The 24,528-nt window shown below is 41.2% G+C and overlaps 1 protein-coding gene across 1 annotated transcript in view; it reads right to left on the reverse strand.

Annotated features, from left to right (window-relative positions):
* Positions 1 to 212: 212 nt before the first annotated feature.
* LOC122561219 (docking protein 1-like) overlaps positions 213 to 24,528 on the reverse strand; it is a 50,493-nt gene continuing 26,177 nt past the window's right edge. The window contains exons 4-5 of the mRNA XM_043712815.1: positions 9,897 to 10,069; positions 213 to 1,616 (exon numbers count right to left, since the gene is read on the reverse strand). Coding sequence (XP_043568750.1) covers positions 546 to 1,616; positions 9,897 to 10,069 — 1,244 coding nt within the window. The 3' untranslated portion in view covers positions 213 to 545. The remainder of the gene's footprint in view (positions 1,617 to 9,896; positions 10,070 to 24,528) is intronic.

A 24,528-nucleotide genomic window follows, 5' to 3' on the forward strand; every position in this document is an offset into this window, starting at 1 on the left:
AATTATGAGAATGGATAATTTTTTGTGAAGTTTATTTATAGATATCTTCATTTCAATTGGTTTTTATTCAGATTTGAAATTTCTTTTTGCTATATACACCAATAAAATATACAACAGTAAATCACAATTAACAAAAATTAAATGTTATTTGATTAGATTAGATTACATTACATTACAATGTGGAAACAGGCCCTTCGGCCCAACAAGTCCACACCGACCCGCCAAAGCGTAACCCACCCATACCCCTACATTTACCCCTTACCTAACACTACGGGCAATTTATTCATTATTATTTAATAATGAATAATCACAAGAATGATCCCTTCCAGTTGACATTTCTAAATGTAAAATATCCGCACAAACCACTATATATAGCATATTTAATGACACATTTTTGTTAGAAATATATAAATAGAATTTTTAAAACCTTATATTTATGGAGTACTCTAATTCATACTCACACAACATTCAGTTTTTTGTGGTACTTATATAAATTCCATTTAAGTGTGTAATAAAAATGCAGGACTACTTCCAGTTTTCACAAATTATGAATTGTGGCGTGAATGCCTATTGCAAATAATTGATTCCACATTGACATAATCATTTTTCTGCATTCTTCCCTTTAGCAATGGCACATTTTTAGGTGGCCTGGGAGGAGCACCTTTAATTGTTTGTTTCGGTACAGCATAGTCATCAGCAGAAGGATTGTATGGGTATTCATAACCTAAGCAGTCATTCAGTCTGCCTTGCACTTTCCATGCTTCATTTAATTCTTTTGCTTCATCATAAAGTAAAGAGTCATCACTTACTTCATATACATGTTCACTCTTCTTGCGATTTGTGTTCTGATTAAACACATCTGTGCATTCTGGTCTATTGGTTCCACTGAATACAGTATCATAAAGAGATTCTGGATGCTTAGTCATTACAATGGAAGGAATACTCTTTTTAACAGACTTGTGTTCATTGTTAAGTGAATGTATTTTGCTGGGAAATCTGAAATACGGTTCATTGATTTTGTGTGATAAGGTATCCTCTCTGTGAGATGTAAAGTTACTTTGCTGTCTTCCTATTTGTCTTGATATGGATTTAGTACTGTTTGGTGCTTCCAGAGGGAGTGTCACATGAACATCTCCTGGACTTGTTTCTGCATATAATGTAGTCTGATTCTCTACTGTGTCTGCTTGTAATTTAGAATTTACTTTACCAAATAGAGGTGATGATGGGAAACTATACTGAAACTTGACTGGTGATTTGCTTAGCGAACTACGTGTCTGAGTATCTGGGGACGTGTCATAACACAAATGATGCATACCTTCAGAAACGTCTGATATTATGGAGGATACATTTTTCGTTAATTTAGATTTATGTTCAGTGGTAAACTCCTTGTGAGACCATGTGCTACTTGAATATAATTTGGAAGTAGCAGTCTCCACAGGGAATAAATTGTAGCTTTCTAAAGGATCTGAATTGCAACACTCCTCTTCATTGTTGTCCCTTTGCATCTTTACGGCGGCATTTACAGACATGAAAATTTGTTTCCCTTGCGTTGTTTCAAATTCAAATTTGCCTGGACCAGATTTACACCTTCTTCCAGATTCAATTGAAAACATTCTCTGAAAAATATAAACATTACTGAACATGAAATTATTGTATAAGCATACAGAATTAATTCTACAGTACTTTTCTGCCAGTTGGGCCATATTAAATACTCTAGCCCCAATTTTCTGATTTCTATTCCCTGTCAGAATGGCTGTCACTGGGGACAATTGTGGAATTACACCTTTTATCTTGCCTCCAATATCAACAAATACACCGTTCAATTTTTACTCAAACATTCTGTCTCACAGGGACACAGGGTGCATCCTCAGTGTGAGAATGGTGAGTCCCACATCTACGCAGCAATTGAGTCTTGACAATGGAATTAATGCTGCATCAAAGCCTGTGGGCAATGAGTAGTGAAAATTCTGGCTACTGCTGGAGTCATTAGCACCCTCACTTAAGTAATCCAGGGATCTGGTTAGGTACACAGGAGTTCAGATGGTTCACAGAATACAGAGCCAGGGATTGTGGATGTGAGGATTGGTAAGCCAAGGAGACAGCAAAATGGGGCTAACAACACAGGAGTAGGATCCAGGGAATGATATTGGGGTGGTGGCTCAGTGGTTAGCACAGGTGCCTCACAGTGCCAGGGACCCAGGTTTGATTCCAGCCTTGGATGACTGTCTGTATGGAGTTTGCACATTTCCCCTTTGTGTGGGTTTATGGGTGCTCCGATTTCCTCCCACAGTCCAAAGATGTGCAGGTTAGGTGAATTGGCCATGCTAAATTGCCCATAGTGTGCAGGGATGTGTAGGTTAGGTGCATTAGTCAAGGGAAATGTAGTGTAATAGGGTAGAGGAATGGGTCTGGGTGGGATACTCTTTGGAGGGTTGGTGTGAACTTATTGGGCCAAATGACCGGTTTCCACACTGTAGGAATTCTATGATATGACTGGGACTGGGAATCGCTGCAATTGATTTCTTTACTGATTGCTTTAATACAGGGGTACAGGGTAGTTCAACATCTTCCTTATCTTCTTGGTTAGGTCTAGCAGGAAATCTTTCACATACCTCCAATTACTCCTTCTTCTTCCCAAGGCACTTTGCCATGCAAATAGATGTAACAACTGTCTGTTTATTTCTTTTCTCCTTATAGCTTCACCTATCCCTTTGAGATGAAGCAGTGCTCCTTTCAATTTAGTCTATTATAATAAATTTGGTGTTCCTGTACATTTAGTAGACCAAACACATATTGGGAGACCCGTTTGCAAAGCACATCCTTTCAGTTCAAAAGCCTCTGGTGGCCTCTCACTTTAATTTTCAGCATTGCTGTCATGTTACCAGCTCCACTGTTCCAGTCAAGCACAACATAACCTTAAAAAACAGATGACAAGGTGGTCTTAACAACAACGAGGGCCAACCTGACTCAGGCCATCAAAGAAGCAAAGCATGCCACAGAGAATAAACAGCCACTTCAAGACAATGGCGATACACGGAGTATGTGGAAGGGCATCCAGGCCATCACTAACCACAGAATAGCATCGCCTGTTTGTGCTGGTGGTGCCTCCCTCCGGATAAGTTGAACTTTTGTGCATGGTTTGAAATGACGTGGCAGCAAGGAAGTCCACACCCCCTCCCAATGACCAGGGAGCCTTACCACAGCCGACGTGAGGAAAACCCTATGCAGAGCCAACCCAGGTAAGGCTGCTGGACCAGATAACATCCCTAGCAGAGTGCTCAGAGGATGCTCTGACGCACTGGCGGATGTTCTCCCGGACATCTTAAACATCTCCCTGAGCTGTGCCATCAGTCCAACGTGATTCAAGGCTGCTACCATCGTCTCCATGCAGAAGAAGCCTTCAGTGTCCTGTCTCAATGACTACCGCCCTGTTGCGCTGACACCCATCATCATGAAGTGCTTCAAGAGGCTCATGATGATGCATATTAAGACCTGCTGCCCCCCTCACTGGACACCCTGCAGTTGCGTATCAACCTAACCGCTCAACAGATGATGCCATTTCCACCATCCTCCATCACCCACCTGATGAAGAAGGACACCTACATCAGACTACTGTTCATAGACTTTAGTTTTGCATTTAACACCATAATTCCTCAGAACCTGATTGGAAAGCTGAGTCTGTTGGGCCGAAATACCTCTCTTTGTAACTGGGTCCTGGACTTACTGACTGGGAGACCTCAGTCAGTCCAGATTGGGAACAGCTTCTCCAACACTCAAATAGAGCATGGGGGGGGGGGGGGGGGTCCTGCTGACACACGACTGTGCAGCAATGCACAGGTCGAATCACATCATCAAGTTCACTGATAATATGGCTGTACTGCATTTCATCAGCAGGAACGATGAGTCAGCATACAGAGAGGAGGTTCAGTGGCTAATGGACTGGTGCAGAGCCAACAACCTGTCTTTGAATGTGGACAAGACGGAAGAGATGGTTGTTGATTTCAGGAGGGCAGGGAGCGACTACTCTCCACTGGACATTGATGGCTCCCCCATGGAGATCATGAACAGCATCAAATTTCTTGGTGTACACCTGGCAGAGAATCTCACCTGGACCCTCAACACCAGCTCCACAGCCAAGGAAGCCCAGCAGAGTCTCCACTTGCTGTACAGGCTGAGGAAAGCCCACTTCCCAGCCCCCATCCTCACCACATTCTACAGAGGGTTCATTGAGAGTACCCTGAACTGCCTCACGGCCTGGTGTGGGAATTGCACCGTCTCGGATTGTAAGACCCTACAACAGGTAGTGAGGACAGCTGAGGATAATCGTCGTTCATTCTTCCCTCCATTACAGACATTTACTCCACACGTTACATCCAAAAGGCTAAGAGCATTGTGGAAGACCCCACACACCCCTCACCCAAATTCTTCTCCCTCCTGTCATCTGGCAGAAGATACCGGAGCATACCGTCTCTCACGGCCAGACTATTCAACAGTTTCTTCCCCCATGCTATCAGGCTCCTTAACACAGTATAATCAGACTCTTTCCATTCTGAAATTCTTTCATATTGCTGTTAGAAAAATTCTATTATTCATTATTCTTGTTTCACTGTAACTTGCGATAGACTTGTGTTGCAATTCTTATGCACTTTATGCCGTGTACAATTCTGTAGTTTGTACTATCAATGTAGCATCCTCAGTACTGGAGGAATGCTGTCTCATTTTTACTGTATCAGTTGTAAATGGTAGAAATGACAAATAAAAACGATTCTACTCTATTCTTTCAATGAGGCGATTTGCGCCTTCTGAATTCAATATTGAGTTCAACAATTTAAGACCATAACTTCTGTATCCTGTTTTCTTTTATTTTCTTTCCAATTCTTTTCTTTTTTTCTTTTGTCTTCAGACAGCAGCACATCTTTCTAAATATATTTTTGCTTCTTTTGTTGCCCCATCACAACTCCCTTTGGTCCTGGAAGGCTAATTTATATGTTATTCAATCTTTTATCAACAGACCTTCCTTTGTCCTTGTCTCACCCAGTCTTTGCTTAAAACCTTTGCTTAAGACATCTCTAACCTTTGAGGAAGGGTCTCTGGACTCGAAATGTTAACTTTGATTTCTCTTCACAGGTGCTTCCAGATCTGCTAAGCTTTTCCAACAACTTCTGTTTTTGTCTCTAGCTTCTTTTAGTTTTGGTAATAGATTCCAACTTGAAGCACAGGACTTTTTTCCCCATTTTTAAGCAGTGTGTTTTTTTTGCCAAGTGAGATTCATGACATAATCTTGGATGTGGCTGGAGAAGTGCATGACCACTCATGCGGGGAATAGGGGAAACCTTGGTGTGCAGCCAACCATGTGAGCTTCATTGTGCTGTAACATGCTGCTCTCAGAGCTCATTCTTAATTTGCACCAGCCTTCTGAATTTAATATTGAGTTCAACAATTTCATACACAACTAATTTCCTATCTTCTCCAGGTACTAGTGGCAACCAGCAAACCTACAGCTCCTATGAGTATGAGCTCTACCTTCAGAAAATGTGCCAACATCTTCCACAAACTCAAAGATTTTCACCTTGGTAGGTTCTCTATCTATATTAGATTTGGGAGCACGATCTGGTGACCACATTACTGGCAGGTATCTGCAAATGGTCAATGAACAAAATAACTCAGCTATCTGGCATTCAAGAGGGCTCCCCAAGTTTTTCTCTGTCCAAGGCAGAAGATGATTCCATGTTCTTGGCCATTAATGACATGGTCAAAATGTACAAACAGGCACACAAACCCCAGTTAGGTTTGTCAGAAGTAGTTGGTAAACTAGCTTGAAAGATGGAGGTGTCTATAAATATTATCAGTGGCATGCGTGTGGCTGGCTGTCTCTACAAAAAGGTTGGTGACTACCATGGAAAGCCAGGTCCAGCACATTCAGTAAACAAAACAAAATGAACTACGGATGCTGGAAATAGAAACAAAAACAGAAATTGCTGTAAACGATAGTTAGCACCTAGACAGAGAGAGAAAAACAGGTGGGTGGGCAAAGGAATGAGTAAAGGTCAGCCTGGGAGAATGACTAACTGCTAATGGGGACCATTAGTGGTTGACAATAGGTTATTTGTGGTATCAGCCCAAGTGATGACAAGGCCTGGCGTAGAGGATTGGAGTAAGGACCTGGGAGAAGGTGCTCAATCCCTAAAATTGTTGAACTCAATATTGAGTCCAGAAGGCTGCAGAGTTTCTAAGCAGAAAATTAGGTGTTATTCTTCCAGCTTGCAAGCTCAACACAGAGATGTTGGTCAGCGAAGACAGAAGTCAAAAGTCATACAATACCAGGATGTAGTCCAACAAGTTTATTTGAAATTACAAGCTTATCAGAACAAATGTGACAGAATGGAGAAACTGGGAGAATGGGGTGGAATCCTTCCAGGAAGCAGGGTTGTGAGGATTTATCATCCAAGTAACTGTGGCAGTTGCTGGGTTTTTGTGTGTATTGACAACAAGTCATTTGCTGACTGAAGTCTAACCAACAGAAAGTTACACCATCAAAGATTCAAACCCAGCTCATTCATCTTGTAGACAGATTTCAATTAGATTCTCCCTGGCTTCTTACACTCAATGATGCATTGTTCTATCATGACATCTTGGCTGTTCCTTCCAAGAAATGTCCTGCTCCTTAAATTCATCTTCATCCTCAAAAGATTGCAATTAGTTACATTCCATCTGCTTCAGGGATGTTCCCCCTTTGTCAGTTCCAGTTGTGAAGGCCACAGCAACAATAACGTGGCAGACCCATTCTGGGCTATAATGCAAGGCTCAAGTGCAATGGTCCAGGGATATTAAGCCTATGGTCTGTTCCACTATATCCTTGGTGTAAGTGTGAGGAGTATTACATCTTTTTCCTGAAGGTTTCGTACAGGTGTCATTAGTCATATTTGGAGGAGATACCCCCTAACTTTCCATAGCCATCCTTGTCTAGACAGATGATTTTGGAAGGATGCAGGAACCTGTATAGTTCTCAAGTACAGTATGTATGCACCATGGTATTTCCCAGGGTATCTGTTCCTACCTCCAAAGTCTGGCATCAATGGTTAAATATAATTTGAAGATTGATGTAGTAGAAGACTTTCCCATTGAAGAACTCAGCAACTTGGTGGTACTAAGGTGCTCTCAAATCAGTGTGGATACATTTCAGCCTACCGCTTAAGGGGTAAGTCAGTTATGGTGGCAGAATCTACTGCTTCAGCTGCTTGACTCATGACATCATGGGGGAAGGATATAAACTAATGTAATCTGAAGAAAATGGTATCAATAACAACATAGATGCACTTGTGGGTTGAGGATTGTGAGATGCCACACTGATCAAAATTTGCTCTTTGAAATGAGCCACTAGCTTAAAAATTCAACACACTTGTAACTTTGACAGTACCAGTCTTTCTGAGCACAAATCATGCCTCAGTGAGGGCCCGGGTTATCCCTAATATGTGCCTGCACTGTGGTTCTGAGAAGTGTAGAAAATGACAACGCCTGCTGATGAGAGTTGCATCATCCTCCTCTGTTTCCTTTAGAAATCTTCGCCAGAACTTAACTCAATTCAGGATGCCACCTTTGAAATGTGGTTATTGTCATGTCTTAGTTAGGAGCACCGAGGTACATATCCTAGTGCAAATGTATGATGCACAACCAACGTGTTCAGGCCACACTGGGAGTATTTCAGCAGTAAGCTTCTGTGATAACCACGATTCTCAAAAATGGCACCCTTGAACATCACAGACTATGTCTTTGAACACTTATAGTTCAGTGTGCAAATGTGGCACCTCTGAAGCATTGTCTTCCACAGTTACTTATAAAATGTGTTTCATAAAAGTCAAGACCAGATGACAGTTTTAAGTTAGCATCTGATTATATTTGCTTAACTGATATGAGAGGGAGACATTCAGTACAGGCAGTCTAACTGTCACGACCATTTCAATGCTATAATTTAGAATGATGATTCTAGGAGAATGATTAATCTTCAGAGATGCACAATTTGATGCCAGTGAAGTAGCATTACTAAATCAGTGGATGCATAATTAATGTAATATCCCCCAGCGAGGCCTCAAATTTAAAAATTTCACATTGCTTCCTTAACTCCACTAACTGATTCCTTTTCATTTCTATTTCACGGCGGTGTCACTGTAGCACATTTAGTGCGTGTGCATTGCATATATTACATGTTTTAGATGGTAACATGTCCATCCCATTGACTGTTTACTGCTTGAACTGTGACAAGGTACCTGCCTGCCTTTTCCTCTGCATTAAAAGCAAAGCAAGCCACAAGAGGCTAACAGCCTGTAACTTAGCACTGAATAGTCTGTGCACTAAAAAGCAAAGCAAGCCACAGACGTTAACAGCTTCCAAGTAAGCACAAAGAATGAACTTGAGGAAATGAAGCCAAGAGCCATAAGATGTATGCTGCATGGATGTCTGAGATGTGTGAATGTCCCTATTTGCAAAACAACCTGGCAGAACCATGTATTTCATTAATGTCCCTGAGTTCCAAGGTGAAGCCTTGAATAGCTGATGCGATGTGTGGTTTGGTCTGAGAGCTAGCATGATGTCACATTGAGGCTGGTGTTTTGCTAATGCAAACTTGATGCACCGAAGATTTCCAAAGGATGGTTTTCATGGAGTAGGCAGGAATGCCATAATGACAGAATTTGATGAAGATCTTGAGAAGCAAGCAGTGAGCTGCTGTTGCCAGGTAATTTGTCTAACTTTCATATTGAAAATTTGTACCATCTAGTTTCTTAGGGAAGGTCAGGAGAATTGGAAACTGTGCAGTCAGGAGGCGTGTTGGACTGATATTGGGATGCAAATGCATGGAAATTAAGCTGTTACCACTAATGAGTAAGATTCTAATCTTACCACTTCAACCTTTTTCCCCAATTTTTCCATATTTCTTGCTACTGCCGTGAACTTCAGTGCAGGAAATTGTACCCAGTAGCTCTTTCCTGCATTTCTGTTTTATTTCAGGTAATCCTTCTGTTGCGTTTAGTCTAGATTGCCCTGGCACTGGTTGCCTCTGGACAAGCCAATCTTGGAAAACAAGTCAGATAGATGTTGGGTTTTTCACATATGTAAGTAAGGAGCTTATTATCTGCTTCAAGCATGAGTAAAGAATACATATTTTTATTTTTATTCAATATATCGGGTGATAGTCCTTTGGATGGAATGTGTACTTGCTTCACATGATCATTTTGGCATTCCTCGGACCATTACCCTCACTACATCACCTCTTTTACAGTGACCCAGAACAAACTTTTCTGCCTATTTTAATGGAACAAATAATTAGATTTGGTAAAGCATGACCAGAATCCTTATATCCATGACCTTTCACTTAGTTGGAAATGGTAGGATATTTACGGTATTCATAATTACATTAGATTAGATTACTTACAGTGTGGAAACAGGCCTTTCGGCCCAACAAGTCCACAAAGATCCGCCGAAGCGTATACCACCCAGACCCATACTCCTACACTTACCCCTAGCCCCTAACACTACGGACAATTTAGCATGGTCAATTCACCTAACCTGCACATTTTTGGACTGTGGGTGGAAACCGGAGCACCCGGAGGAAACCCACGCAGACACGGGAAGAATGTGCAAACTCCACACAGAGGCGGGAATTGAACCCAGGTCTCTGGCGCTGTGAGGCAGCAGTGCTAACCACTGTGCTACCGTGCCGCCCATCATTATCATAATGATAACCTTGAAGTCTAAATTGGAGTGGCATAGTATTCAATGAGTGCTATTGAACAATGATAAATGAGTAAGTCGCTACTTTCATTCGAAAAAACTTCAAATGAAATATCACAACAGACACACTCATAGCCTTCTATTTAAATATTAAAATAAATAAAGGGTACCTTGTCACCACCAAATCTTCTTAGAAACATATAAGGCCATTCATATACTACTTGCTCCAGGGTAATATTTTTCAGAATCAGTGCATCTTTGCCAGCCTTCAGTAGATACATTCCACTAAGTTCACATCTCTCTGAAGCATCTGTCCTTCTTATCGAAACATTATACTCCTTTGCTGTAAAATAGAAAGTAAAATCAAGAGTGAAAAAAATGTAACATTGGCCCCTGCCAGTGCAAAATAATGCTACTTCCCCTCTTCATTCCTGCTCCTCTCTGGTCCTGCACAATCAGAGTAGGAGGCTAAAGATGGAAAGGACCCCACATCAGAGGAGGGAATTGTATTCTGTAGCAGCTATACAAACAATGGACACTGGAAAACATAAATTCTTACTACATGCAGTTGAAATGAATTTCTTCCTCCATCTCTCCCTATGACACATGCGCTCAACGTTTTTAATAGTATGAGTTTGAGCTCAAGGTACAGAAAGTTGCATTATTTACAGGTTGATAAGATAGTTTATTATTTTCTACTTAAGTGTAATTACACATATACAAATATATATATTTGTGTATATTTTGTAAAATATCACAATAGTTTCAACTTCCTAATGGCAGCATTAACCAATTTGTATTTTTGCAATCTTCTTGTGTCCTTAGGCTTTCTGTTCCAAGTCACAAATGAACCATGGAGTGATTTGTTTATAATGCTCATTTAAATCAATTTACTTCCAGCTCCTGACACTGGCCCTAAATTGTTTACCATTTCAAATTATGTTTGTGAACGAAAACTCTGCAGGTTGGATTTCCAGAATGTACATAAAATGCCTGAGTCATCTAACTTGCGAATTGTACTTCTGGTTGTTGAGAAGATAAAGCTGGTTTCTCTGTTTTGTATCAATTTCCTGTTTATTGAGACTTGCCTCATTCATGTGGGACAATTGTTGCAAGCAACTCCTTTGGGCTTAAGATTATTTTGCATGCTAAAGACAAATAGGTGACCATTGTTGGTATACCACAAATATACGCAATAGAAAGGTCACAAAAAAAGTTCAAAACACAGAGGCATCTTAGTGCCAAGATAGGAGACAGACCAGCTGAAAATCCAAATGCCCAGTGTAGAACCAGATGAATAAGAAGCTGATGTCCTTGTGATAGATGTTAGCTTTACAGCCATCATCTCTGTAATATGTCACTTCTGACATATTGTGTCTGTGCTGTCCACATCCTCATTCATACCAAGTCCCAGTCACCTATTTCTCCAAAGCTGTGGAATTCCCTTCCTAATTCCATCTGCCTTTCCAGTTCTCTCCTCCTTCTAAGACATCCTTAAAACATATCTATATGAGCTCATTATCAGTCCTAATTTCTATGCCTAAATTCCCACAATAAATTCCTCCCCAACCTGGGGATACAATGAAGGAAGAATGACGTTATGCTGAATAATTCTACTTGGGTCATTTACTAGTTTACCTGAATTGAGACCTCTCCTGCTGTTTCACTTTCCTAGCATTCATTAAAGCTTTTAGCTTATTCTTACCCCGTATGACAAACAATAGATGGAGCTATGTGATCCTGTACCAATGGGCCAGGTCTCAGCTCTGCAATACAGCCAATCCAATCATGAGAAATGGACAATAAATGACTTACAGGAGGAAGCTTCACAAATATCCTCAACGATAATGAAGCCCAGCACATCAGTACAAGGGACAGTGTAGTCATGGAGATGTGCAGCATGGAGACAGACCCTTCCATCCAACTCGTCCATGCCGACCAGATATCCCAACCCAATCTAGTCCCACCTGCCAACACTCGCCCCATATCCCTCCAAACCCTTCCTATTCATATACCCATCCAATTGCCTTAAAGGTGAAGCAATTGCATCAATCTTCAGCCAGAAGTGCAAAGTGGATGTTCCATATCTCTTCATGAGGTAAACAACAACATGGATGCTACTCTTCAGCCAAAATGGTTATACCAGAAATGTTGACTTCTTCACTTCCTGATGCTGCCTGGCTTTCTGTGTTCTTCCAGCCTCCTGCTTGTCTCCTCTTCAGCCAAACAATTCAGACATGATATCAGGAAACATCTGAAGCCACTGGATACTACAATTGCTGTGGCCTGACAACATTCTGGTAAAAGTCCAATAATTTTGTGCCTCCAGAGCTAACTGCACCCCTGTCAGGTTTTTCCAGTGCAGCTATAGCAATGGCATCTTACCAACAATGTGGAAAATTGCCAAGGTATGTCCTGTCCACAAAATGCTATAAAAATAGAACACAGCCAAGTACTACACTATTGGTCTACTCTCGGTTATTAAGAGGGTGATGGAAGAAGTCATCAACAATGCTATTGAGGGACAATTCAAGATGAACAACTCTTACTAAAGCTAAGTTTGGGTTCTGTTGAGGCCAGTTCCTGACTTTGTTGCAGCTTTGGTGCAAATATGGACTCCAGAGATGATGTGAGGTGAGAATGATTGCCTTTTACCTCAATGAAGACAATACTGCCTCCATCAATGTCAATAAAATGAAGGAACTGGTCATTGACTTTAGGAAGTGGAGTGGAGGGCATGCCCCTGCCAGCATCAATGGTGCTGAGGTGGAAATAGTCGAGAGCATCAAGGTCCAGGATGTAATGATCACCAACAATCTGTTCTAGCCCACCCACATTGATGCAACGGTCAAGAAAGCACAACAGCATCTTACTTCCTCAGGAGGCTAGGGAAATTTGGCATAAGGACTCTTACCAATTTTTGTAAACACACCTTTGAAAGCATCCCATCTGAATGCATCACAGCGTGGTATGGAAACTGCTGTTCCCAAAATTGCAAGAAACTACCGAGAGTGGTGAACACAGCCCAGTCCTTCATGCAAACCAGCCTACCATCCATTGACTCCATCTTTACTACCTGCTACCTTGGTAAAGCCATCCATAATCAAAGGCCCCTCCCATACTGGTTATACTCTTCCACCCTCTTCCATCAGGCAGAAGACATAAAAGTTTGAATATACATATGAACAAGATTCAAGAACGCCTTCATTCCTGTTGTTATCAGACTTTTATACAGACCTCTCAAATGTTAATTCTGATCTCTCTCTCTCTCTACACCTTCTCTGTGGGTGTGACACTGTAATCCCCACTCTTTTCCGCGATCCTGATGCACATTGAATGGTACAATTTGCCTGCATAGAGACAAAAAAACTGCAGATGCTGGAATCCAAAGTGGACGGGCAGGGGGTCTGGAGGAGTACAGCGGGCCGGGCAGTGTCAGGAGGTGCGGTGGTCGACGTTTCAGGTATGGCCCTTCTTTAGGAAGAAGGGTCCTGTAAGGGGGTTGCACTCGGAGGGTTGACTTCTATGCCTCCTGATGCTGCCTGGCTTGTTATGTTCTTCCAGCCTCCTGCCTGTCTACAATCTGCCTGTATCACAAGCCAAACAACACTTGTCACTGTATCTTGGTACATGTGACAACAATCAATCAATCACTCAATTATTCAATGTTGTATTTGACTGTGTAGGGTATCAAGGAGTTATAGCAAAGTTGAAGTCATTAAAAATTGGGAAAAATTCCCACATAGTGGTGGTGGGTTGAGGACCTCCATGGCAACTAAAGGACTTCAGCTACCTCCTGACAGGAATCACATACACCAGGTTATAGACCAACAGGTTTGACTCACGCGCAAACCCTCTCACAGGCATATGCTCCGTCACACTCACACACGCACTCTATCAAACACGCATACACACATACGTGCATGCTGGCTCACTCCCTCACACACATATGGGGTGAATTTGCATTTACAGATTTGTATTTGCAGATGCATTCTATTTTGTTCAAAAAGCACACAATCTGTAGGCAGTCAATCCATGTGACATTTTATAAATTCCTACTTTGGAAATAAAACCAGTCTGACTCAAGGTTGGAATATAGACAGACTCTAAACTCACATTTTATGCATTGTCTGAGCTGAAAAGTCACCTTGCTTTAATAAAACCTTAAGTTACCTCAGGAACGTGACTTGAAAGAAGTTCTGGGATTTACATATTAATGAATCCCAGAGCACCACGCTGGCTCAGTGGTTAGCATTGCTGCCTGACAACACCAGTGACCCACGTTCGATTCCATCCTTGGGCAACTGTCTGTGTGGAGTTTGTACATTCTCCCTGTGCCTGCCCGGGTTTCTTCCCGGTGCTCTGGTTTCCTCCCACAATCCAAAAATACGCAGGTTAGGTGAATTGACCATGCTAAATTGCCCACCGCATTCAGGGATGTGTAGGTTAGGTGCCTTAGTCAAGTGTAAATGTAGAGTAATGGGGAATGGGTTTGGGTGGATTACTCTTCGGAGGGTTGGTGTGGACTTGTTGGGCTGAAGTGCTGTAGGGATTCTTCTTCTTCTAAATAGCACACATCCAGCACATTGTACAGTTTATACTTGTCTTCTCTTAGCTGCCAGAATTAGCAAGATGATGTATCAGTACAATATCTTCATTCCCAACAACAGAAGATTCTTGCCTCAGGTAAAATGTTTCCAGCTTGCAGAATGACTCAGTCTCTCAGTGGGGGCAAATTGCCCATGATCTACAAATGACACTGGTTTGTAGAAATCAGGTCATAGTACATAACAGCAAACTACAGGATTTACACGGCAGCACGTCCCTCAGCTCACACTGTGGGGCCTTCTGTGATCAGATTAGAGAAACTGTAAGTGAAACAATTGGAACTGACAGGAAGCAAGCAGTAGCAGATATTTAAGGAGGTAATTCATGACTGTCAGCAAAAATGCATTCCAATAAGAAGGAAAGATTTTAAGAGATGGATAAACCAACCATGGCTGAGCAAGGAAATTAGGGGAATAATTTTTTTAAAAAAGGATATAAGTAGGCAAAATCAGTGATAGCCCTGGAGACTTGTACAGAAAGCTAGCACACAGGTGCATCAATTAATCAGGAAGGCCAATGGAATGTTGGCCCTTATTTCAATGGGGTTGAAGTATAAAAATAGATAAGTCTTACTGCAACTGTACAATGTGCTAGCTAAACCACATCTGGAATACTGTGAACAGTTTTGGTCCCTTTATTTAAGAAAATATATTATTCCATTGGTGGCAGTTGAGAAAGATTCACTAAGGTGATCCCCAGTAAGGAAAGGTTGTCTTATAAGCTAAGTTTAAACAGGTTGGGACTCTATACATTGGAAATTAGAAGAATGAGAAGTGATCTCATTGAAACATACAAGATTCATAACAAGCTTGACAGGGTAAATGCTGATAGGATGTTTCCCCTCATGGGAGTGCGTAGGACCAGAAAACATGGTCTCAGAATGAAGGGTCTCCAATTTAAGCCTGTCATGAAGAGGAATTTCTTCTCTCAGAGGGTTGAGTCTTTGGAACTTTTTGCCACCAACAGCTGTGGAGTCAAAGTCCTTGTAGATATTTAAAACTGAGATAGGTGAATTCTTGATCAGTTGGGAAATCAAGGCTAATGAGGAAAGTGGATATGAGGAATGTCAGATCATTCCTGATCCTGTTGAATGGTGAAGCAGACTCAAGGAGCCGAGTGGCCTATTCCTGTGTATATTTCTTATGATCTTATGGCCTCACTGAGATTCTAGAGTGAAACTCTACCATATTTCTAAGTTTATTGCTAGTCTTGTGGAGATGATATAACATTTACCCAAACTTTATAAATGACTTACTAACAACAGATGATCCTGCACTAACATTTAAAATAAAAATTATATTCAGAGACTGTATGTTTTATTATCCACAAAACGTATGAATTCCTAAGTACTTGTCTGTGTACTCTACTCTCTTAAGGTTAGCTAAGTTACACTGGTGTGATGAGTATTTAGATTCTCAGAAAAATTCAGTCAATAAAAGCTGTGACTCATCAAACAGCCCATTAAATTATTAGTTCATTTGATTATGATTGATGTTGTGTGCTGTCAGACACATGTATATTTGAGAATTTTAGAAAATCATATTATAACAAGCTGAGAAAGTATAATTCCTTACATATCTTAGGACGTATGTGGTACCAATACAACTAAGTAAACCAGAATATTAGCATGTCCAAATTAATGATGGAAAAAAGTGACCTCGAAACCTTCCACTTTTGGTTTTAGTCTAAAAATGCTTCAAGCGCATTGTCTATGCAATCATTGATGGAAATTAACATTTACCACGATTTTGTTCTATTTCAAAGCAGCATTTATTATTATACACATGTGCATTTTCTTTCATTACCTCTTCCTTCCTCCTGCTTTCGACATCATTTTCCATTGAGGTCAAGGCAGCAGCAACAGATAAGATGTCATTCAACAACAATTTTGTAATTGTAACCTATGCCATATTTTCTAAATATAAATGCTAATAGTTATTTTAAATCAGCAATTTTATCTATTCTTGCAAGTTTTTTTCTATATATTTGTAAGTCCTACATATAGAAAGCAAAACAACTACATCTAAGTTACATCAATTTAAAAAAATGAATTTGTCTTTTTAGAGGTATGAGGATTTCTCCATTACAATTGTAACTGATAAAGAAAATTTGGATACATACTAAAGCCTTTCACAACATATAGAATCATAAAATAGATAATGCGGAAGAATGCCACTTGTGTCTATGCCGACCCTGTAAGAGAATAATTCATATATTGCCATTCCACTGCTTCTTCTTCACTCAGGCAGTACATTCAAAATCCTAACCATTCACTACATGAAAAGATTTTGCTCATATTATTATAATGCTTTATATACTTTGCAGACAATGAAGTGTATTTAAATTGTGTTCAGAAATGGAGTAGTCAGTTGTAAAATTGTGCGCAGTAAATCCCCACGCACAATAATATGATATTTATTAGTGGCATTGGTTAAGGGAAACATAATGACCTGGATAATGAGTAAAACTAGCTTGCTTGTCTTCAAAATAGTTTCAAAGGCTCGTTTGCATCACTTGAGAGAACAGATGGGGGTCTTGATTTAATCAGAAAAGCAGCACTCCCTCAACAGTGCTCTAGACTGTCAGTTTATTCTCTGGTTTAATGCTCTGGAGTGGAAATTTGACTCACTCGTCTGACTCAGAAGCAATAAAACTTGGGCAAGTTGCTGAAATGTATTTTGCAGTTGATAGACATTACAGCCATTGTGCTTTGGTGGTGGAGAGAATGAAGTCTGTAATAAATTGCATGTCAATTAAGTGAGCTGCTTTGTCCTTTACAGTTTTTCAGTGCAAAACTCTCATTCGGTGGAAGGATCCTGCAGGGATCTGGACCTGCATAAATATTGACGTCCAAAATAGAAAAATGAGTGGGCTTTGAAACAAAGTTGGGGCAAAAGGTGGACACCCCACCCTGCTGCAATTCCAGCAATGAAGAGCATTTGAAGTAACTTTCTCAATTAATATGCCATGTTTTTGTTTACCTGTTTATGTTTAAACACTGTATTGTAACTTTGGATCAGTCCTGAATCGGTTCACAATTAGTTCTGAAGGAGGGTCACTGGACCCAAAACATTAAATCTGCTTTCTCTCCACAGATGCTACCAGACCTGCTGAGCTTTTCCAACAAGTTTTGTTTTTTATTTCTGATTTCCAGAATTTATCGTTCTTTGTTTAGTTTTTGTTGTTTCGTTTTCCTTTTTTACTGTAACTTTGGATCTGATTTGCCATTTACAAATATGCTTATCTCAAAAGATACAGAAATACTGTCAAGGAAGTGGTCTTATCTATATAAACAGAACATATCAACATGCCACATTTGAACAATGTGATTGCTTTCCGACTTAAAACTTTATTTTGTCATAATAAAACTAAAAGAGCAAGTCTATCAAATGTTTTAACTATGGGGAATGAAAAATATATTCAACAGGTTAGTAATTTTTTAAACATCTCTCTGAATCATTGTTCTACAGTAAAAGCATTACGTATCAAATTGTTGAGTTTAAACCCAAATTCATAGATTCACTGCACTAAATTATTTGAAAAAAATGAGCTCACTCTGCCCTGCAAGCCTGTGCCGATCCATATTCTCTATCTAAATCTGCCATCTATTTTCTAAGAATCTGTATCCCTTTGCTCCCTGCCCATTCACGTATCTAGACAGATACATCTTAAATTACACTATCATGCCCGCTTCTACCACCTCTGCTGACAATGCATTCCAGGCACCCACCACCCTCTACATAAAGATCTTTCCACGTGTAACTCCCCTAAATGTTTCCCCTCTCACTTTGAACTCATGACCCCTAGTAATTGAGTCCTCCACTCTGGGAAAAAGTTTCTTGCTTTCCACCATTTCTACACCTATCATGATTTTGTAGGCCTCAATTAGGTCCCCGCTCAACTGCCTTCTTTCCAATGAAAATAATCCTAATCTACTCAACCTCTCCTCATAGCTAGCACCCTCCATACCAGGCAACATCCTGGTATACCTCCTCTGCACTCTCTCCAAAGCATCCATATCCTTTTGGTAATGTGGCGACCAGAACTGTACACAGTATTCCAAATGTGGCCAAACCAAAGTCTTGGAGTTGTAGGTAGATAGGATAGTGAAGAAGGCTTTTGGTATGCTTTCCTTTATTGGTCAGAGTATTGAGTACAGGTGTTGGGAGGTCATGTTGTGGCTGTACAGGACATTGGTTAGGCCACTTTTGGAATATTGCATGCAATTCTGGTCTCCTTCCTATCAGAAGGATGTTGTGAAACTAGAAAGGGTTCAGAAAAGATTTACAAGGATGTTGCCAGGGTTGGAGGATTTGAGTTATAGGGAGAGGTTGAATAGGCTGCGGCTATTTTCCCTGGAGTGTCGGAGGCTGAGGGGTGACCTTATAGAGGTTATAAAATCATGGGGGCATGGATAGGATAAATAGGTAAAGTCTGTTCCCTGGGATGGGTGAGTCCAGAACTAGAGAGCATAGGTTAAGGGTGAGAGGGGAAAGATATAAAAGAGACCTAAGGGGCAACATTTTCATACAGAGGGTGGTGCGTGTATGGAATGAGCTGCCAGAGGGTGGAGGCTAATACAATTGCAACATTTAAATGGCATCTCAAGGTGTATATGAATAGGAAGGGTATAGGCCGGGCACTGGCAAGTGGGACTAGATTGGGTTGGGATATCTGGTCAGCATGGACGAGTTGGACCAAAGGGTCTGTTTCCTTGCTGTACATCTGTATGACTCTATGACTCTTATTCAATTGTAACAAACATGACCTGCCAACTCTTGTACTCAGTACCCTGTCTGATGAAGGAAAGCATGCCATGTGCCTTCTTGACCACTCTACTGACCTGCATTGCCACCTTCAAGGAACAATGGACCTGAATGCTCAGATCTCTCTGTATATCAATTTTGCCCCCGGACTTTTCCATTTACTGTATAGTTAACTCTGGAACTGCATCTTCAAAAATGCATCACCTCGCATTTGTCTAGACTGAACTCCATCTGCCATTTCTCTGCCCAACTTTCCAATCCAGCTATATTCTGCTGTATTCCCTGACAGTCCTTCACTACCTGCAACTCCAACAATCTTAGTGTCATCTGCAAACTTGCTAATGAGGCAACTTCACCTTCCTCCAAGTCATTTATGTATATCACAAACAATAGTGATCCCAGTACAGATCCCTGTGGGACACCGTTGGTCACAGGTCTCCATTTTGAGAAGTTCCCTTCCACTACTACCCTCTGTCTCCTGTTGCCCAACCAGTTCTCTATCCATCTAGCTGGTACACCCTGGGCTCCATGCAACTTCACCTTCTTCATCAGCCTACCATGGGGAACTATATCAAACGCCTTACTAAAGTCTATGTATATGACATCTATATCCCTTCCCTCATCAACCAACTTTGTCACTTCTTCAAAGCATTCTATTAGATTTGTAAGACATGACCTTCCCTGCACAAAACCATACTGCCTACCACTGATAAGCCCATCTTTCTTCCAAATGGGTATATACCCTATCCCTTAGTACCTTCTCCAGTAGCTTCCCTACCACTGACGTCAGGATCACAATCCTGTAATTACCTGGATTATCCCTGCTATCCTTCTTAAACAAGGGGGCAACATTAGTAATTCTCCAGTCCTCTGGGACCTCCCCTGCTTTCAAAGATTCTGCAAAGCATCATGGGCAGCACAGTAGCTCAGTGGTTAGTACTGCCGCCTCACAGCACCAGGTTCCCAGGTTCGATTCCAGCCTCGGACGACTGTCTGTGTGGAGTTTGCACATTCTCCCTGTGTCTGCGTGGGTTTCCTCCGGTTTCCTCCCACAGTCCAAAGATGTGCAGGTCAGGTGGATTGACCATGCTAAGTTTCCCATAGTGTTAGGTCCATTAGTCAGAGGGAAATGGGTCTGGGTGGGTTACTCTTCAGAGGGTCAGTGTGGACTGATTGGGCCGAAGGGCTGTTTCCACACTGTAGGGAATCTAAAAAAGATATCTGTTAAAGCCCTAGTTATTTCCTCTCTCGCTTCCCTCAGTAACCTGGGACAGATCACATTCGGTCCTGGAGACTTGCCCACCTTAATGCCTTTTAGAATTCACAACACCTCCTCCCTTTTTATGCTGACTTGACCTAGAGTAATCAAAGATCTATCCCTAACCTCCTCATCCGCCATGTCCCTGCCTCACAGTGCCAGAGACCCGGGTTCAATTCCCGCCTCAGGCGACTGACTGTGTGGAGTTTGCACGTTCTCTCCGTGTCTGCGTGGGTTTCCTCCGGGTGCTCTGGTTTCCTCCCGCAGTCCAAAGATGTGCAGGTCAGGTGAATTGGCCATGCTAAATTGCCCGTAGTGTTAGGTAAGGGGTAAATGTAGGGGTATGGGTGGGTTGCGCTTCGGCGGGGCGGTGTAATCTTGTTGGGCCGAAGGGCCTGTTTCACACTGTAAGTAATCTAATCTAAAAAAAGGCCCTCTCCTTGATGAATACCGATGCAAAATACTCATTAAGAATCTCTGACTTAACGCATATCTTCCCTCCTTTGTCCTTGAGTGGGCCAACCCTTTCCCTCGTTACTCTCTTGCTCTTTATAAATGAATAAAAGGCTTTGGGGTTTTCTCATGACCTCTTTTAGCCCTCTTAATTCCTCATTTCAGATTGGTCCTACATTCCCAATATTCTTCCAAAGCTTCATCCGACTTCAGTCTTTTAGATGTAGGAGCAACAGGGTGGTGGTCATGTACGCATCCTTTTTCCTCTTAGCTAGTCTCACCATTTCACCTGTCAGTCGTGGTTCCCAAATCTTGCCATTTCTATCCCTCATTTTCACAGGAACTTATCTCTCCTGAACTCTAATCAACTTCTCTTTAAAGGCCTCCCACATATCAAATGTAGATTTCCCTTCAAACAGCTGCTCCCAATCTCCATTCCCCAGCTCCTGCTAAATTTTGGTCTAGTTGGCTTTCCCCCAGTTTAGCACTCTTCCTTTAGGGCCACTCTCATCTTTGTCTATGCGTATCCTAATACTTATGGAATTGTGATCACTATTCCCAAAGTAATCCACCACTGAAACTTCAACCATCTGGCCACGCTCATTTCTAAACACCTGATCCAGTATGGCCCCTTCACAAGTTGGACTACTTACAAACTGCTCCAGAAAACCCTCCTGGATGCTCCTTACAAATTCTGCTCCATCCAATCCTCTAACACTAAGTGAATCCCAGTCAATGTTGGGAAAATTAAAATCTCCTCTCACCACCACCCTGTTGCTCCTACATCTTTCTATGATCTCTCTACATATTTGTACCTCTAACTAATGTTTGCTGTTGGGAGGCCTATAGTACAGCCCCAACATTGTTACTGCACCCATCCTATTTCTGTGCTCTGCACATATTGTCTCACTGATCAAGGCTTCTATAGTGCCCTCCTTCAGCACAGCTGTAATATCTTCTTTGGCCAGTAGTGGAACTCCTCCATCCCTTTTTACCTCCCTCTCTATCCCACCTGAAGCATCGGTATCCTGGGACATTTAGTTGCCAATCATGCCCTTCCTTCAACCAAGTCTCAGTAATAGCAATAATATCATACTCCCAGGCACTAATCCAAGCCCTATGTTCATCTGCCTTATCTACTATACTTCTTGCATTAAAACAAATGCACCTCAGACCACCAGTCCTTCTGTGTTCATCTGCCGCTTCCTGCCTACTCTTCCCCTTAGTCATGCTGACTTCATTATACAATTCCTTACAGGCTTTAATTACTACCTCCTTCCTGTCCACTAACCTCCTCATTTAGTTCCCATCCCCCTGCCACTTTAGTTTAAACTATCCCCAACAGCATTAGCAAAAGCACTACCAAGGACATTGGTTCCAGTCCAGCCCAGATGTAGACCATCCAATTTATAACAGTCCTACCTCCCCCAGAACCGGTCCCAATGTCCCAAATATCTGAACCCTATTTAATCTGTTTAATACTCATGGTACATGTTTTGCACAAAATGTATCATAGCTTTCTTTACCTTCCAAGAAAACAAATGACACACAATATAACCAGGGATTGATGTTAAAATATATATTATTTTCTCCAGTAAAGTAACATTTATTGAAGGAATTTTTCTGTAATTGCACATTTTCTGAACTTTGATTTTTTTTTGTTATATTCACTTGTGAGACATGGGCATTAGTGACAAAACCAGCATTTATTGGCTGTACCTAGTTGCCCTTGAGAAGATGGTGGTGAACTGCCTTCTTGAACTGGAGCAGTCCATGTGCTCTGGACCGACCCAGAATGTCATTAGGGAGGAAGTCCAACATTTTGATTCAACAACATTGAACGAGTAGCAATATATTTCCAAGTCAGGATCGTGAGTGGGTTGGAGAGGAATTTGTAGTGGTAGTGTTCCCATGTATCTGCTGCCCTTATCCTTCTAGATGGCATTGGCCATCAGTTTGGAAAGAGTTTTGGTGAATGTTTGCAGTGCATTTTGTACACTGCCACACTGAGCATTTATGGTGAAGAGAATGGATGTCATTCAAGCAGGATGATTTGTCCTAGATGGTGTCAAGCTTTTGAGTGTTGTTGGAGCTGCATACTTCCAGGCAAATGCTGAGTATTCCATCACACCCCTGATTTGCGCTTTGCATATGGTGGATAGGCACTAGGGAGTCCAGAGGTGAGTTACTTACTGTGGTACATTCATAGGCTCTGATCTAATCTTTTAGCTACAATATTTATATATGACTAGTTTAATTCAGTATCTGGTAAATGGTAAGGTGAGGAATTCAGTGATGGTAACACCATTGAATGCCAAAAAAACAATGGTCTCTTATGGAGATGGTCATTGCCTAACGTTAGTATTGTGTAAACTTTACCTGTTACTTTTCATCCCAATCCTAGATATTGACCAGTTCATGCTACAATTGGACACTGACTGCTTCATTTCCACTTAAATTTGGCTTTAGGCAAACTTGAGAGATTCGTTGCAAATTACTCACCTGATTCTGAGTTGCAGAGTGGCAGAAAATCAGGTAACACAATCAACTTTATATTTCCCTGTCTTCATACCTGCTGAGAATGCAAGAACTGCACCTGCCCTATTCATCCATGTAAATACTAGCAAGAAACAACAGACTGGGTCCACAGTCAATTTTTTCTCCATTCTGCTACTGAAATGTTTGCAATGAAATGTCTAGCCTAGAAAAAGACTTCAAGTCTTTTTTTCCCATATCTACTTAAGCAGTGGTGTCACTTGTCACTACCCAAAATCCCAAAACATCACAAGATTTTCCTTTTCTTGTGTTCAATGATAATAAATGTTTACAGTGTAAATTACATATGTTCATCATTAAAATGCGCAAGTCAAGAGAGTGACCAAAAGACTATATAAACAAAAGGTCAGAAAACAGGACTATAGACTTATAGAAAAGTAAGAAAAACCAAGAAAAATACAATTTAAAAATGAAAAATACATCAAAGTTGACTTGTGGATGGGACTTTAGAAATTTCACTAACTTTACATTAAAAAAAACCTTTCAGCCATCCTCCAGTGAATCACTTGAAACAGGGACACAAGCATTTCGGCACATTAAAAGATAATGGCTGGAATCTAATGCCCTCTCATGAGGTGAGGTTATTGTTTGATGGGGGGGGTTAGAGAATTTAATCAAGAGGATGAGTGTTTATTGGGGAGCCAGTTGCTATATTATGTTTGCCAAGATTAAGTCAGGGCAAGAAGGCTCGTGGTCAGCTTTCTACTGCTAACTTCAACCTTTAAATTCACACATCATGTCCAAGGGCATCATTCCATAAACAGGTATTCACCAAGCTATGTGTGCATAACTTGCTAAATGGAAAACCTATTGTTATGAAGATGTAGAAGTACTGTACCTTTAAGTGGGTGTAAAAGCTAGCAAGGACTTCAAGAAGCAGACAGAATACTGGAAACTTTAAAATGTAACATTTGGTTGAACAGCTAGATTAACTGGGTTGCCTGGATACAAAAACAAATCTGAATTTGGCCAATCGGTTTAAATTATGGTCCAAGATACCAAATTCCAGTCCAGGTTGAATTTACCAGTTTGACTATATTAAAACCAATGAAGCGACCCAATGCTTTGGGTCAGTTAGCCAGGGCAGCAAAGGGAACTGCCAAAAGACCAACAGATGTAGGCTGCTAGTAACAACATCTGAGAGATACCTGTCGAGAGAAG

Source organism: Chiloscyllium plagiosum, chromosome 22 (genome assembly GCF_004010195.1).
Source record: "Chiloscyllium plagiosum isolate BGI_BamShark_2017 chromosome 22, ASM401019v2, whole genome shotgun sequence".
NCBI lineage: Eukaryota > Metazoa > Chordata > Chondrichthyes > Orectolobiformes > Hemiscylliidae > Chiloscyllium > Chiloscyllium plagiosum.